Genomic DNA, 16,496 nt, shown 5'->3' with positions numbered 1-16,496 from the left:
AGTAATCTTTAAAAGGAATGAGCCAGCTATTTTCTATGATAAAGTTCTGGAGCTTTGTAGAAGTTAAATGAAGTAGAACATTTCCTTTTAAGTACCTTCTTCAGACACATACTGCTGTAGACATTGGCACTGAACATTTGGCAGTATTGACCATAAGGGAATTATCTACACCCACCAAAAGATATATGTAGCACATAGATATACTTTAAACATAAGTTTTCTTTCAGGTGAGGATGACAGCGCCAGCGACTGCCACCAATCGGCGCATCTTTTATGGGAGCAGCTACTCAGTACACCAAATGAATGGATGGAAGAATCTCTTCTATTACAGGCCAACAAAGGGATTTTTCACTTTTGACTTTCACATCCATGTTCTGCTTTGCCATACTTACACTTGCTTATATTCATAGGCTTATCATATATATGTTCATATGGTAAAGTAGTACTGGTTAGAAAAAACTACAATTGATTTTCAATTCAATAACAGTATATCAGACAAGAGAAGATTTACTATAATGTGCAAGTTAGTAGTGATGAAGTTCCAGATGAATTGTGGTATTGAAAACCACTGATCAGAAACAGAGAATGGCCTTGTGGCATGTAGCAGCAAATGATAGTTTATTTGTCTGTGGCAAGACTAAATTCTGATTTCAGTTTCTAACAGTTTTTAAGTGGAATTTATCATTCAATTTTCTGTTCTGAATCTATTTGTCAGAAATCTTCCTCAGCAGCAGTGATGTGGGCAGAGACTAACATCTTCCTACGTTTTCTCTAAAGCTGAGTTAGTTATAAGCAGCTAAAAGGCAAGGTTTTCCTACATGCCAAGAGATATTGATTTGTAAAAAATAAAAATATTATCGGATTTAAAAGTAACATTGGAATATTGAATAAGGCTACCTGCACACAAATGTGTGCTGTTTCCACAAACAACATAATGGAGCACATTTACTTACCCGTCCTGTCACGATCCCCGAGACAAGGATTCGGAGCTGCAGCGATTCACTAAGATCGTGCGTCTTTCCTGCATGTGTCGCCGCTTCCCCGCTCAGGTTCGCCGGAGTTCACTTTCTTTTTCCCGGTACATGTAAGTAGATGGCTTGTGGCACATCAGTCGGGTTGTCCGGCGGCCACGCCCCTGATTTGTGTCTCATGAAAGTCGCGTTTGCTCCAAAATCCGATTGCGTGCGGCAAAAACCCCTGTTAAATGCGGAGCAAAATGCAAAAACTTGGGAAACCCAATGAAAATACGGTCCGCGGACCCTTATTAAATGTTCCCCTTAATGTTTTTGTGGCCTGTATGTCATCATTATCAATAGTTGTATTCCTGCAATAATTGTGCATCTGTTTTTATGGTTCCACAAAAAAATGGAAGGCTGGCTGATGATGTTGTGGCGGTGATTTTTTTTTTTGTGGTGCTGTATTGTATTGTGGTGCAGTATTGTTTCAGCGGTGGACACTACACACTACACAAGCTTGCAGTAAACATTGCATGTATACTATACGGACAAAACTACTGGGGGACAGAGCTTAATAATTGTATTGAGGTGTTTATTTCAGCCCCATCTAGAACCTTGCCAGTCTGCCTTTACAAACAATCCACAGCAGTACTATAATCGGATATTGCATACACAAGTGTGAGTGGTATTATTGAAATAGGGTAGCCCAAAGTGTACAAAGCGGGGTTGAAACATGCTAAAACACATAGTGGCACATTTATCATATGTTTGCTCTACGCTGCCCCCCAGAACTCGCTGGCTCTGGCCTCCTGATGAGTCCCATCGCTATGCTACAGCTTCAGGGCACGCCTATGCCAGGTATGGCCAGGCATAGAATTGAGCCATAACTACACCTGAATAGGAACAGGCTACAGGTAATGTGCCCTGTCACACAATATAGGAGATGGACCTTTACCCATGCAATCTCTGTACATCTGTTACTGATCTATATGCACATGTTTACAACAGCCATTTCAGGACCTTTGAAGGTCCTGAAACAGCAGAATGATAGCAGACAGAAGTGACACATCTTCCATTCTCCAAGAAGATTGATTCTAGTACCAGATGTAGACAGTCATTCAAAACTTGTAGGGGCTATTGTATGCATACAGCCCAGGGCCTATGGCAGTCTTAATCTGCCCCTGATGCCCTGGCACTGCTCCCCTCTCTGCCCAACCAGCATAAGAGGTTGGAGAAACCACAATTCCCAGGTAAATCATGGCTTGTATGTCTGATAAATGGGGCCCACATTTAAAAGTCACCAACACTTAGCAGGGGTTTTATAGCATGGGTTTCCAACGCCAAGAATACAAGCCTATCATGACAGCACAATGGCTAGCTTTGAATGGAGTTGTGTAAACCAAAGTGCTGGCTCTGGAGTGGTAACTGGCTATGTGCTGTGACAAGTAACTAGTTAGGTTCTGCCTCTTGTACATCACGGTGTGCTCTTTGCAGGCAGCAAACAACAGGCCTGTGTTTGTGGCACTTAGGGATCGGCAGGTGAGCTCTGGTCAATCTGCCCATGTCAGTAAGAAATGACTGGCCTTACCGCAGGTACAGGACTTGCTCTATAATATGCAGTGCAGTCGGTTGTCACGTTGACAGTCTGGTGACACATGGGGAATGTGAACAAAAGAAATCAATGGGTCCGGTAATTAGTCGCCATTTGTGCGCCTAGCTGCCCCCATATCCCGTGAGGCCTTAGTTTGGTGTGAAAGGCTCTCACAGAGCCCTGATCCCAACCGCATTGGAGACTTTTGAGATAAAACAGATTGAAAGCCAGGTTATGTCATCCAGAGGAACAAAATCTTGTAGAAAGTATTTCAAAAAAACATTTTAGGTCCAATGAAGGATATAAAGTCCATTGAATGCTTATGGATTTAAAATGGGGGGGGGGGGGGGGGGCATAAGAGTTCTTAGAAGTAATGGGCAGGTGACCCATATTAATGTCCGTTTTCTGTATTATACCTATAGCTCTATTGCATTTGGTCCATAGTTCTCATCTGTTCTGAAGTCATGTGATATCCGTTTTAGTGAATCTTTGCATTACGTGTGAAGCATTCTCAGTACTATCACCACCAGCCGAGAGTCTTAAGTTCTTGTTTGGCGACCACTGCTGACAACAACCTGCTATGTATGAATTTTTTATGTTCCAGAATAGTATTTTTATAGGTTATGTAAGTTTTTTCTTTAAATGTCAAAGAAGACAATGTGGAGACACAGTGAATAAATGAAATGCAGTGTTTATCAAGTGAATTCACACCTGCTGAGCGTCTTCTCATAATATGTACCATATAATAGAATGTCTTTTGCCTTGAATAAAATAGTTTTAATAAACTATTTGCATGCCTGTACCTTCTTATCTTACTGGGTATTTCACATACTTTATCTAGCACCCTCACTGCCCTTGTAAAGAATGCACATGCTAAATGACCTTGTAGTTAGCCTTGTTTTAAAGGAAATCTACCATCAAAATCGAGCATGTGGAACCAGGAACACTATCTCATAGATACTGTGATTGTGATATTCTTCTTATATTTGTTATCCATGGCCTATTTTACTCTAAAATCAACGTTTAAAATTATACTCTTGAGCCTGAAGTGCTACCTTAGGTGTAACCAGAGCCTCTCCATCCTGTAGCTTCACAGGCTGCTACACTATCTGACCTCAAGAGTCTCCCTCAGCACCTCATCTCTCCCTCTGCCCGATGAAATCTCACTACAGCAGTGGAAGTTTCAGCACACAGTGGGAGAGGTTAGTACTCTGCATAGTGTAACAACCTGTGAAGCTGCAGCCCACAGGGTCTCTGGTAGCACAGCAGAGAGCCCTTCAGGCTCATTAGCATAATTTTAAAAGTTGATTTTAGAAGGAAGGATGTCATGAATAACATATAGAAGATTACCACATTCAGGTGCTGGATTTATGAGTCAGTGGGGCACATTTAGTAAGGACATTTTCTGGCGGACTTTGCATGTTCTTTTCTGTGTAAACTGCACATGAATTTAAGAAGTGTCTGCGCCATATTTGTGTCAGATTCATGAATAACTGGCGCCAGAAATCCTGAATCTGGCGCCCCCTGCACACTACACAGGAAACGGCACGTAGTATACACTGCACTGTATTTTGTATATTTGCCCCAGTGTCTCTGGTTTATCATGTTTGATATTGATGGTAGATTTCCTTTAACTAATGCTTGTTGCTGGCAATGGGGTAAATGTATCTTTATTTTGACTTGCTTTTTTCTTTTCTTTGTGCACTATAAGATTTTTTTTCACCTTTTTGGGAGTATTCGCACATTTTTTTGTACCTACACTAGGTTGTTAAGTAGAATTAGAGACTCTTTAGTTTCCAATGGAAGTACAGCTTGCCCATACTGACTTCCATACATGTTTTAAAATGTGCCTAAAAACGCAAAAACTCACATCACCAAACAAAAACACAGACTGTGATACATAGGGACACACTAGTGTGCAAACAGCAGATAATTTTGAAAAGAGGCATTAGAAATACACTGATACATGTGCCCCCAGTGTGTTCTATACATCTTTACACTACAATACAGTACAATAAAGCTTTATTGATCCCTGAGGAAGTTGTGATGTCTATGGCTCCAGCATTTAGAGTACACAAGAAAAATCATAGACGTAGTCAAAACACAGAGGTAACACAGGAAAAAGGGGTACAATACAATATGGGAACTTTTGTTGGAGGGGACATGTGGGGGGTTATTAAGTTACTAACCTTGGGCTTTGTTCAGGAGTATTCTGCGACCGACTTTGCCAAAGGATTTTTCTCCAGATCTGCTGCAGATCCAAGCCTTTGCGTTGCCGAGGATATGACAGGCAAATGTTAGGTGTTCATTTCATTAGCAAACATAGAGGCGCTACTGCTCACATACTCTGTATATATTCTTACATCAATACCAGAGTGGCTGGCTAGTGCAGCCTAGGGTGTGCTGATGTCATGGTGCTTGGTGATGAGTCCCTGGGTAATGGATGGGGAAGCCCATGGTGGTAGACAGTCGTATCCACGGATCAGACTGAGGCAACATTGTGCAAATCAACTCACGGTTCTTTATTGAACAACAGGTAGCAGGCAATGGGCCAGAGCGGTCTAACAGCAGATCTGGATTCTGTTACTAGAGTGGTCGTGGAGAAGGGCCCTCAGGAATAAAGAACTGGTAACAGACGTAGGCTGGGAAAATAGAAATGGAGCTGTGTCAAAACTGTGGAAGCTGCAGCTCTGGATTAAAGTCTCCATTCTTGGGATTGGTTTATGTCTCAGCACTAAAGGTGTGCTGTGCACTGACTCTCTCTTCACTCTCAGACTGTAGTCTGGACTGGACTGCTGAGAGGCAAAGAAGACAGAATCCTGAAAAGGAGCGTTAGGGCTGGACCATGTGCTCCCCCTGCACAGGGTTTTTTATATTGCTCTGTCAGCAATAGCTAACTATTGCCTGAAACAAGTAACCATCCGTGTTTACAGATTCCATTGAACTATAGATACGTACTACAAGTTATTACATCTATGTCTTTGATATAAGCAGTATCTAAACATTTAGGGTTTACAACAACCTGTCGTTCAGTGTAATTGGAATATCCGGACTATATGTGCAATATTGTATTTTTGCCAGTAATGTGCAACATTGTATCTCTGCCAATTATGGTTTACAAGTGTGAAACATTGCAACATTTTGTACAAAGGAGAACATTTCTGTCGTTCTTGAACATTCCACGTTATATTTCCTTTTTTATAGTTTTAGAATTTTATTATTTTGGAAAGGGAAGACCCTTGGGCCCTTCAGTGCCACCCTTTTACATTGCCCAGCCTGTGATCTTAATCATATTCACTGTGACATATATGTCCTCATTACATGCAAAGATTTACAGCATATTATGGAACTGTGAGTAATATTTATATGTAGCTGAGTATTGTAACATAAATAATTCTATTGCAAAGTGTGAGTCAGTGCTCGGTATTTGAACCGCATATAACACACACAATTGGCTCAGGTAGTGTAGCTCATCCACAATCGCCCATCATTGCCAGCTGTGGCCAGAAGGTTTGCTGTGTCTGTTAACCCCTTAACGCTCTGCGCCGTAGCTCTACGGCGCAGAGGTATAAGGGATGTATGAAGAGGGCTCACGGGCTGAGTCCTCTTCATACAGAGGTGGGGGTTTTTGCATTTTGCACAAAACCCCCACCGCTAATAACCGCGGTGTACACATTCGTTTAATTTTTGAAAATGTATTAAAACACAATAAAACCTGTATAAATTTGGTATCACCGCGATCGCACCGAACCAAAGAATAAAGTAGGCGTGTTATTTGGAGCGAAGAGTGAAAGTCGTAAAAACTGAGCCCACAAGAACGTGACGCACGTGCGTTTTTTTTTCAATTTTTCCACATTTGGAATTTTTTTTCAGCTTCGCAGTACACGGCATGTTAAAATAAATAACATTACGGGAAAGTAAAATTTGTTACGCACAAAATAAGCCCTCACACAGGTCTGTACACGGAAAAATGAAAAAGTTATGGATTTTTGAAGTTGGAGAGCGAGAAATGAGGCGAAAAACCCTGCGTCCTTAAGGGGTTAACATAGTGTCCAGAGCCTGGAGGCGCTACCAGAAGACAGGCCAATAAACCAAGAGACTTGGAAGGGGCCATAGGAGGGCAACAACCCAGCAGCAGGACCACTACCTCCTCCTTTGTACAAGAAAGAACAGGATTAGCACTGCCAGAGCAGACCACCAGAGGGCCAGAAATGTGTGTGTGTGTCTGCACAAACGGTTAGAAACCAACTCCATAAGGATGGTATGAGGGCCCGACATCCACAGGTGGAAATTGTGTTCACAGCCCGACATCCACAGGTGGAAATTGTGTTCACAGCCCGACACTGTGCAGGACGCTTGGGAATTGCCAGAGAACACCAGGATTGGCAAATTCACCACTGGTACATTGTGCTCTTCACAGATGATAGCAAGTTCACACTGAGCACATGTGACAGACATGACAGAGTCTGGAGACGCAGTGGAAAGCAATCTGCTGCCTGCAACATCCTTCAGCATGGCCGGTTTGGCAAAGGGTCAGTGTTAGTGTGGCATGGCATTTTTTTGGAGGGCCGAAAAGCAGATCCTCTGAGCCCCTGCCGGTGCAGTTGGCATTGAAGCTATGGACTGTCCCCAGACCTGAATATGACTAAGCACATCAGGGACATCATGTCTCGCTCCATCCACCAACGTCATGTTGCATGACTTCCAGAAGTTTGCAGACGCTTTAGTCCAGGTCTAGGAGGAGATCCCTCAGGAGACCATCTGCAACCTCACCAGGAGCATGCCGAGGCATTGTAGAAAGGTCATACAGGCATGTGGAGGCCACACATAATACTCAGCCTCATTATGTCTTGTTTTACAGACATTAAAGCCCTGTAGAATATTATGGCACTATATAAAGGTTTATTATTATGATTATGTAGCAGTAAACTACAGTTTCAGAGGGAAGCCTCAAGTCCAACTACTCAACCGAAGTGTAATATGCTAGTCAAGTTGTCAATAGAAAGAATAGTTATTTTTGTCATGGTTGGGCGGCCTATACACGGCCTTATTAGCCACAGAATAATACAGTAGTAGTACAGTATTGAATGAGATTTATACAAATCACATTTACACGCTATGTCAAATTCTGTTTTTAGTGTGTATCTACAATGCGCAGCATGTCAAATTATTTCTAAGAAATGGGCACACGTTGCGCAGTGGCTGTGCAGTTACCCTAGTGGGTGTGCCTCTACCCATGGCTAACGGCACACATTGCGTAGTGGCTTTGCAGTTACCCTAGTAGGTGAGCAGCTCCTCTAAGAAATGGGCACACGTTGCATAGTGGCTGTGCAGTTACCCTAGTAGGTGAGCAGCTAACCTAGGCTGCAGGCATATGTAGCGTAGTGGCTGCAGCATTAACCTCAGCTGTAATTCCACATGCATAAGAAAAATAACCAAAATCAGATGTGTCTTATCTCATGTCAGGAGGCAGAGTTCAACCTTTGTATTGCAACATGATCCACAGCAATTACATGCTGCAGATGATGATGATGCAGACTTTTTCCTGCAATGGGTTTATGGGATTGTTTATAGAGGGGGACCTACATCCTGTGTCTGGGCTTTTCATTGCACTCTACGTTTAAGGAGGGTGTAACAGAAACTGAAAACAGAAGGTCTTCCATTACTGATACCTTTAAAAAACCTTCAGTTACGCATCCATTATTGATAGCTGAAAGAAACATGTGGCCCACTACTCAATTTTTTTGCGTTATTAGTAACAAAATGTTTAATGGAACCTGCTGTACGCCAAAGTTGTAAATGAAAACTAATTTAGTGTAAGAAAGCAACCACCTGTTGTAAATACATGAAGTTTTCCATCACTTCTGTGTGAGACACTTCTGTGTGAAAGCCTCAAGCAGACAAGGGTGTGCAATTAGACATACAATAAGGCAAAAAGCACTCTAAAGCCTGTTGCACATAAGCTTAATTTTGACCATTAATATATGGGTTCCATATTTGTCCCAAAATGTTTCCTGCATCAAACTGTCATCCTTGCCAAAATTATAGTAGGGAAAACTGAGTGATATCTTTTTGTACAGATAATTTTGGAATTTAAAAGTATTGTTCATGCTATGGAACAGGCCATGACTTTTTTTGTCCTTATTGAAGCACATTGCATACAAAATGTAGAAATCCAAGCCTCCAATTGATAATACTACCGTATATTACCATATATTAATCGATTGGAACCAGTACAGTACCATAATAAAGTTGTATGCATGTACCCTCAGAGATTACGGCCTGCAAACACCGAACACCAAAGCGACTGTTTGCGACTCATGGAAAGCACACGTCTGGGTGCAGGTAGCCCAAGAAAGTTTTCTAAGTGGCCCCAATGTATTTATTTTTACTGCATGTTGTAGGAAACAATGATGCAGCAGGGAAAATACATGGTATTATAAGAAATATATGAAATAATGGAATATTATTCAATGATCCCAACTCTGGAGACAGATTTTTATTATGTGGTTCGGTGATCACCTATTTTCCATATATTTTTGTATAACAGTTATAGTACATTTACGAAGCTGTATTTTAAGACTGTCCTTTTTTGCCAAAATATATAGAGACATAGGGGCATATTTATCAGGACCTATGCGCACCGCCAGTGGCGCAGAGGCCCTGAAATAGTCGGAAATGCTAGCTTATTGCTAGCTTTTGCAATTATTTTCCCCAATCCGTCACCGGAAGGGAGTGCACGAGCGCCAGTGTATGATATATATCCCCCATACAGTCTGTCTGAGAACTAAATTGTTCTAATTGCCCATAACAACTAATCAGGGCTCCCCTTTCATTTTATAAACCACTGAGGGAAAATGAAAGCTAAGCTAAGGCCTGGGGCGACTTAAAGAATGCCACTGACAATGGAAGTCTATAGGTTGCAAAAAAAAACAAAACAAAAAAAAAAAAAAACAACTGATGTGTATTAAGTACTGATATTGCTGGGGAAGCAAATGTTTTTTTCTTCGACCTGATGTTAAAACATTTTTATTGTTTGGGAACAAACAGATCAACTGATGTCATGTGGACATTGTAAAAAAAAAAGGAAACAAAATGGATCAATTGTTATCAGATGCAAATCGCCTTATTCACTGACGATATAATACTCTTCGAAACCCACCCATCATCTTCATTAGCTCAAATCTTTCAACTCCTAGCAGACTAATTTCTTGTTTTGGCAGAGCGGCTGTTTACAAAATGATGGTTCTACCAAAATTACCTCCTTAGGACAATTCTCATCAGTCTCCCTAAATCTTTCCTCCTACAAGTTAAAAGACAGCTTAGTAACTTTATATAGCAAGCAAGAAAACCCAGAACATCCATGAAAAACACAGAAAGGCACAGGGTCTGGGACTTCCCTCTTTGGAGGACTACTACACCTTGTGTGTTGTAGATCCGATGACACATTGGTGGAACTCATCCACAGAAATATCATGGGTCAGACTAGAAACCGCTATTACGCATACTCACTCTCAGCCATTTGGGGAATCACCCCTCCATCCTCATTCCTACATTCAATACGCACTTCTGACACCGAATGGCAAAAGCTCATCTCTACCACAAAAAAAACTGCCTACTATCAAAACACTTGGCCCCAATCGACTTTCTCGAATTACATTTACCAGGGATAGACCTTAGGGGCTGGAGAGAGAAAGGCATTTGACAGTGCATGACATATTTTCTCCTGACGGTACAATAAATCTAGACCACTTGACAAGCAAATTCAATATCTCGCCATCTGACTTCTTGACTGTCCACAGAATCCAAAACTTTTTATGTTCCATTCCTGACAGGGACCCTACAGTCAATAGTGAGATACTTGATATCCTCAATAACTCAAACCAAAGGCCTAAAACCATATGTAATATATACAACCTCCTCAACAACAAAAACACCATGCAACTGACTACACCCTTGAAGGGTGGATCTTGACACCTCAATTTTACCCACAGAATGGCAGTAGACCACGCCTACACTTGATCTTACCGTCCACCTCGTCGGAGAGAGCTGGAGGGGTTTTGCAGATCCACAGGCCCTTGCTTCACACTTTGTGGTCCCGTAGCCGGATTTCCCAATTATGGCAGTCAATCACACAGACAATCAACAAGATTACAGGGAACTTGTTCACAATACTGTACAACCAAAGTTAGCCATACTGTTTGTTGGCCTACGTGAATTTCCTACTACTCACAGATGGATAGTAGTGCACTTGTTGATGGCAATGAAACTTGTCATCACCCGACAAAGGAAGTCTCCCTCCTGCCCACACATAGAGGAAGTCTTTGAGATAATTAATTCTACCTGTGCATGTGAGAGGTTGCTTGCCTACCAAACTCACACCTTTCCATCCTTTAAAAAACACTGGTTCATCTGAATGGACAGTCAATTCTACCATCCTTGAGGTCTGTTTAAGTCCTAGAACTATTACCAGATAATAAGTTATGCAACCGCAAATATTACCCCTCCCCAATCCTATTTCTTGTTATGTGATGTTCGAGTATATGCTTAGTGTGGATTGTAGGTGAAATTTCTACAGATCACTACTCTGTACTTCTCTACAAATGTAAACAACTGTAAATTCTCTGTTAAAAACAATAAAATACCACAATTTTTTTTTAAAAAAGTTAGTTTTTGGAACATTCACAGTTTAATTTCAATTGTGAAAGTGCTGTCCTAAAAGCATATCTCTATCAAAAACTATGGTGGAACAAGAATTATTTTAGCTAAACGTCTCATTTTAGCATTTATCAGCCTTCATTCCATTTCAGAATGGTACAAACAGAACACACAAATTCTTCAGCCTCTTCACTCAAGACGTTACTTTATTCAGAAGCCTCTGGATATTGATAGGGAAAGTGACATTTAGTCCACAGTATACAGACTGTAGGATGTGGTCATGTGATACTGCTGGAAGCCCCAATAAAGACACCAATTAGGAGACGTTTAACAAGAAGAATCCCTGAAACACAGTGGGTGAGATTTATCATTGTGTCTGCAGAAGGATAAATCTGGTGGAGCTTTAGACTGTCAAGTCATACTTTACACCATTTAAAAGTTTGCCAGGTTTACTGCAATGAGATTTGGCATGCAGATATTTTGCCACAAGAGCTCACCCCTTTTCAAAATAAAACGGTCTAAAAGACTTGATAATTGTAGCATAAAGCAATTTGGTATTTTTTAAATTTTAACGAGAATGATGCGAGAATGATAGTAGACTGATAAACCTCACCCATTATATCCTGTGGTCATTATTTAAGCAATTCTACCATCAAAATCAAGCACTGATAAACTAGAGACACTTACTCATAGATCCAGGCACGGTGACTGTGATAATCTTCTTATTATTTGTTATCCATGGCCTCCCTCCTTCTAAAATCCACTTTTCAAATTATGTAACTGAGCCTAAAGTGTTACCCTCTTCCCTCTCTAATCAGGTTTTACAGAGTATTACACTGTCTCACCATCCCCTTGCTTTCCTCAGCACTTGAGCAATGAGCACTTTGTACTGAGTCAGCAGGAGGATGTAGAGACAGTGTAGGAGTCTGTAAAACCAGATCACAGGCTCATAAGCATAATTTTTAAAGTTGATTTTAGGGATGAAAGAGGCCATGGATAATACCTATAATAAGATTACCACAGTCCATGTTTGATTATGATGATAGATTTTTTTTTTTGCAGAATTACAGCATTAAATGTCACAGTAAGAGACCTTAAATGCAACTACAAGGTCATACTATTAATAGATTTTACATAGTTTTACTTTTATTTTAAGTTGTTAACACTTACAACTGTTACCCATCAAGGAGTAAATACAGATTCTTTGTGGTGAAACTTACACAGATCAAATGTATGGCACAATGTTCACCTAGAAATCTTTAATTACAGGCATACACCAATGCAATTTACAGTGAAAAAATATAATAAAAACAAATGACTCATTGGCATCAGTCTATAAATCAGGTGCCAAACTGCTCACCAGATCAAATTGTAATCACCCTTACAAAAAATATTTTTTTAATTAATTCTCCACAAGGACAGGCCTTTTGGCACCAAAACACTAACATTAAGTAATTACTTGTAGCTTGATAAACATAATCTTTAACAAACTATTAATCTTAAATAATTGGTGCAAAAATGTGCTGCGGTTGCATATGGCAGCCGTAATGCATTTTGGCCCCAGGTACAATAGCTATGAAGACCTGCTAGCTGTCTACAAAAAAGTAGGAAGCAGAAAAAATGTTTCTATGAGCCAACTCTACAATGTTAGCACGCATGGACCCTTTAGGACTTCTTAGTGAAGATGTGACTGTGTCTGGTGACAAAGTCTACTACATTGCTTCAAACTCATCAATTCTCTGTTTGGTGTTGCCCTGCCGGATTTGTCTCAGGGTCTTGTATTTGTCACGGCCCATTTGCATATTTTCTCTATGTAAGATATCATTGTGTGTCTTCTTGGTTTCATCTCGTGCTTGAATCAACTCATCTGTTAAAGCCTGGTAGAAAAATAAACACATTTTTAATGTCAATTTAAGACTCAAAAATTCTGACAAAGTTTAGAGCACCGATCATCAGGTTTTGTAAACTACCAAGTGTCTGACCTGGGAATTGTTCAATATTATCCAGATCGTGAGAGTTTATCAGCACTTTTAACCTTACAGTGCTGCAGACAGTGTTATGCATTGGTTCCACAGCGCTGTGTAGTCATATCTTTGCCAAAACACATTTCTATTCCAGGTGTGTAGTTGGACTTTTATCACTGTGGTGCATTGGTGTGTGAGATCTTACAGAACAGGTCCTCCCCTCTATACTGCTTAAGAGCAGCAGCAGGCTTCTGGTTATACATTACAGCATGGGGGACATGCTAGGGGGCAGGTTGATCACAGCGATAAAAAACATAGCAGTTTGACGACACTCCTGAAGCGCTTTAAGTCCAGCTATAATCCTGGGATATAATTGTATTTTTTACAGTTCTGCTCCTACTTACACCATACACATACAGTTACATAGATCTCCAGGGTCGCCACTGATCACTGTCTGTTGATTTGTATAGTAGAAATTGGTAGTAGACTCCTTTAAAAGGAACCAGTAAAATTTAAAATGCAATTCACCAACATTAGTGGGCAAAATGATATAAAGTTATAGTAGTGTATACATATAATTAATGTCCCATGACAGGTGTCAGTATAAAAAGGAACACATTTATTTCAATCTCTGCTCATATTGGGCTTATGAGTACAGTGGGCATTTCATTGAAGATCAGCCTTCTCCTCCTGCTCTTTACCATCCTGCCTGGAGATAGGATTGTTTATTAAACATGACGGCTTCTCTTTGAATCTTAACCCCTTAACGCTGAAGCCACTTTTCACCTTCCTGACACGGCCCATTTTTTCAAATCTGCCCTGTGTCACTATAAATGGTTATAACTTCGGAACGCTTTAACATATCCAAGTGATTTTAAAATAGTTTTCTCGTGACACTTTGTACTTCATGTTAGTTGAAAAATTTTGGTGGTATGTTTTGCATTTATTTATGAGAAAATCAGATATTTGGTGAAAATTTGGAAAAATTCTTGGTTTTCGAACTTCAAAATGTTCTACTTTTTCCATACATAGTTATAACCGCAAAAAAACGTAATAACTAACATTCACTAAATATCTAATTTATGTGGACATGGTTTTTTAGGCATCCTCTTATTTTTGTAGGATGTTATGGGCCTTTGAACGTTAGGTGCGATTTTTAACATTTTCATAAAAAACGCTAAATCCTGCTATTGAGGGACCTGCTCAGGTTTCAAATCACTTTGAGAGGCCTAAATAAAAGTAAAACCCCATAAATTACCCCATTATAGAAACTACACCCCTCAATGTACGTTAAAACAACTTTTATGAAGCTTGTTAACCCTTTAATTGTTTTACAGGGGTTAAAACAAAATCGGATACAATTTTGAAAGTAAACTTTTTTGGCTAAATGAATGTGTTTTTAAAAAAATGTACAAATTCTCAGTGGATAAAATACCAAAACGCTCCACAAAATTTGATACCCAATCCCTCCCGCGTACCCCATATGTGGTGGTAACCTGCTGTATGGGCACACGCCAGGGCATTGAGGGGGGAGCTGCGCCGTTCAGAGCAGATTATGCATTGTCACTTTTTATTGGCTATACAATCTTTATTTTTTTGGCAATTTGGACATATAAGGGCTTATTTTTTGCGATATGAGATGCACTTTACAAATAATTCATTTTCGTGGGTCATTAGCTTATTGATGAGATTTTATTAACTATTGAATGTACGGGTGAAAAGAAAATTGTCAATTTTGGTTTACTTTTTTTTCGTATTTTTTGGGGGTCGTACACCGTTCACTAAAAATACTATATTATCTTTATTCTATAGGTGATTACGATTATGGTGATACCTCATTTATACAGTTTTTCATTTATTTTTACTTAGTTTTACTGAATAAAAACTAATATAGAGGAAATCTCATTTGTTTTTTCATCGCCATCTTTTCGGAGACGTAACTTTAATATTTTTTGGTTGACAGTGCTAGTTTTGGGCTTATTTTTTACGAGTTGAGTTGTTCTTTTCAGTGGTACCATTTTGGCACACATAAATTTTTTTGATCACTTTTTAGAACATTTTTGTGTAGAGATTTTATGAAAAATGTACATTTTTGGCGTGTTTTACGGGTTTTGTTTTTACGGCGTTTACCAAGCGGGTCCAATAATGTTTCTGAGTTATTGTACGGATTGTTATGGACGCGGTGATACCAAATATGTGGGTTTTTTTGGCGATTTTGTGTTTTTTTCACTTTATTGCATGTGTATAGGGAATATTTGTGTTTAGGGGACTTTAACTTTATTTCATTAATTCTTTTTATTAAAAAATGATTTTATGTAGTGTTTTTAACATTTTTTTATTAACTTTTACAGGTTAGCTTGAACAAGTGATCCACTGATCACTTGTTCAAGCTCTTCTTCACATTACACAGTGTAATACAGCCGGGTCCTGCCAGAAGGCACGGACCCGGCTCACAGAAGAGGATCGCGCAGCCCCGGGCACCGGCAGTCCCGGGGCTGCGATCGGAGCAGCAGACCCCCCCGGTAAGCGCCGCGGGGGGTCCGATTCTTCTCAAATGCCCCTAGCACGCCGCGGTCAGCGGGCTCCGTTCTGGAGCCGGCGCCAGAAGCATGACGTACTATTACTGCATTTTGCAGTAATAGTACGTCAAATGTCGGGAAGGGGTTAATGGACATCTACCACCAAGGTCAAGGATTGTAAACCAAGTACACTGACATACTGGTGTGTGCACCCTCTGGCAGCATCTGCTCTTCTTTTAGCATCTTATGTTCTTGTTTTTATGAAAAAGACTGTGTGAGGGCTTGTTTTCTGCGTAACAAATTGCACTTCATAGTGACGTTATTGAATATTCCCTGCCGTGTACTGGAAAGTGAGAAAAAAATTCCAAATGCAGTGAAATTGGTGTAAAAATGCATTTGCACCGTTTTCTTGTGGGCTTGGATTTTACGGCTTTCACTGTGCGCCCCAAATGACATGTCTGCTTTATTCTTTGGGTCGGTACAATCATGGGGATACCAAATTTATCTAGAATTTATGTTATACTTTGCCATTTCTGGCGCTAATAATTTTTTCAAACTTCGGTGTATGTGGTGTCAGCTGTGTGTGGTTTCATTTTTGGGACTTTTGATGACGTTTTCAATGCTACCATTTTAAGGGTTGTTGAGCCTTTTGATCACTTTTTATTGAACTTTATATATTTTTCAAAATGGCAAAAAAGTGGCATTTACGACTTTGGGTGGCATTTTCCGCTACGACTGAGCGCAGTTACTTAGCGTTCACCGTCCAATATGTCAGACGCGAGCGCTTCCTTTTTCTGTGACGTCTCAC

General features: G+C 40.2%; 2 protein-coding genes across 4 annotated transcripts in view; one reads left to right on the top strand and one right to left on the bottom strand.

Moving 5' to 3' along the window:
• Positions 1-2,895, top strand: part of SYTL3 (synaptotagmin like 3) — a 41,424-nt gene extending 38,529 nt beyond the window's left edge. For all 3 annotated transcript variants that reach the window (XM_072141373.1, XM_072141371.1, XM_072141374.1), the window contains one exon: positions 228-2,895. In XM_072141373.1, coding sequence (XP_071997474.1) covers positions 228-358 — 131 coding nt within the window. In that variant the 3' untranslated portion in view covers positions 359-2,895. The remainder of the gene's footprint in view (positions 1-227) is intronic.
• A 9,434-nt stretch (positions 2,896-12,329) lies between these two features.
• Positions 12,330-16,496, bottom strand: part of EZR (ezrin) — a 58,010-nt gene continuing 53,843 nt past the window's right edge. The window contains exon 14 of the mRNA XM_072141370.1: positions 12,330-13,082. Within this exon, the coding sequence (XP_071997471.1) occupies positions 12,918-13,082 (165 nt within the window). The 3' untranslated portion in view covers positions 12,330-12,917. The remainder of the gene's footprint in view (positions 13,083-16,496) is intronic.

Source organism: Engystomops pustulosus, chromosome 3 (genome assembly GCF_040894005.1).
Source record: "Engystomops pustulosus chromosome 3, aEngPut4.maternal, whole genome shotgun sequence".
In the NCBI taxonomy this organism is placed as follows: Eukaryota; Metazoa; Chordata; class Amphibia; order Anura; family Leptodactylidae; genus Engystomops; species Engystomops pustulosus.
This window is presented reverse-complemented; position numbering and strand designations above follow the sequence as displayed.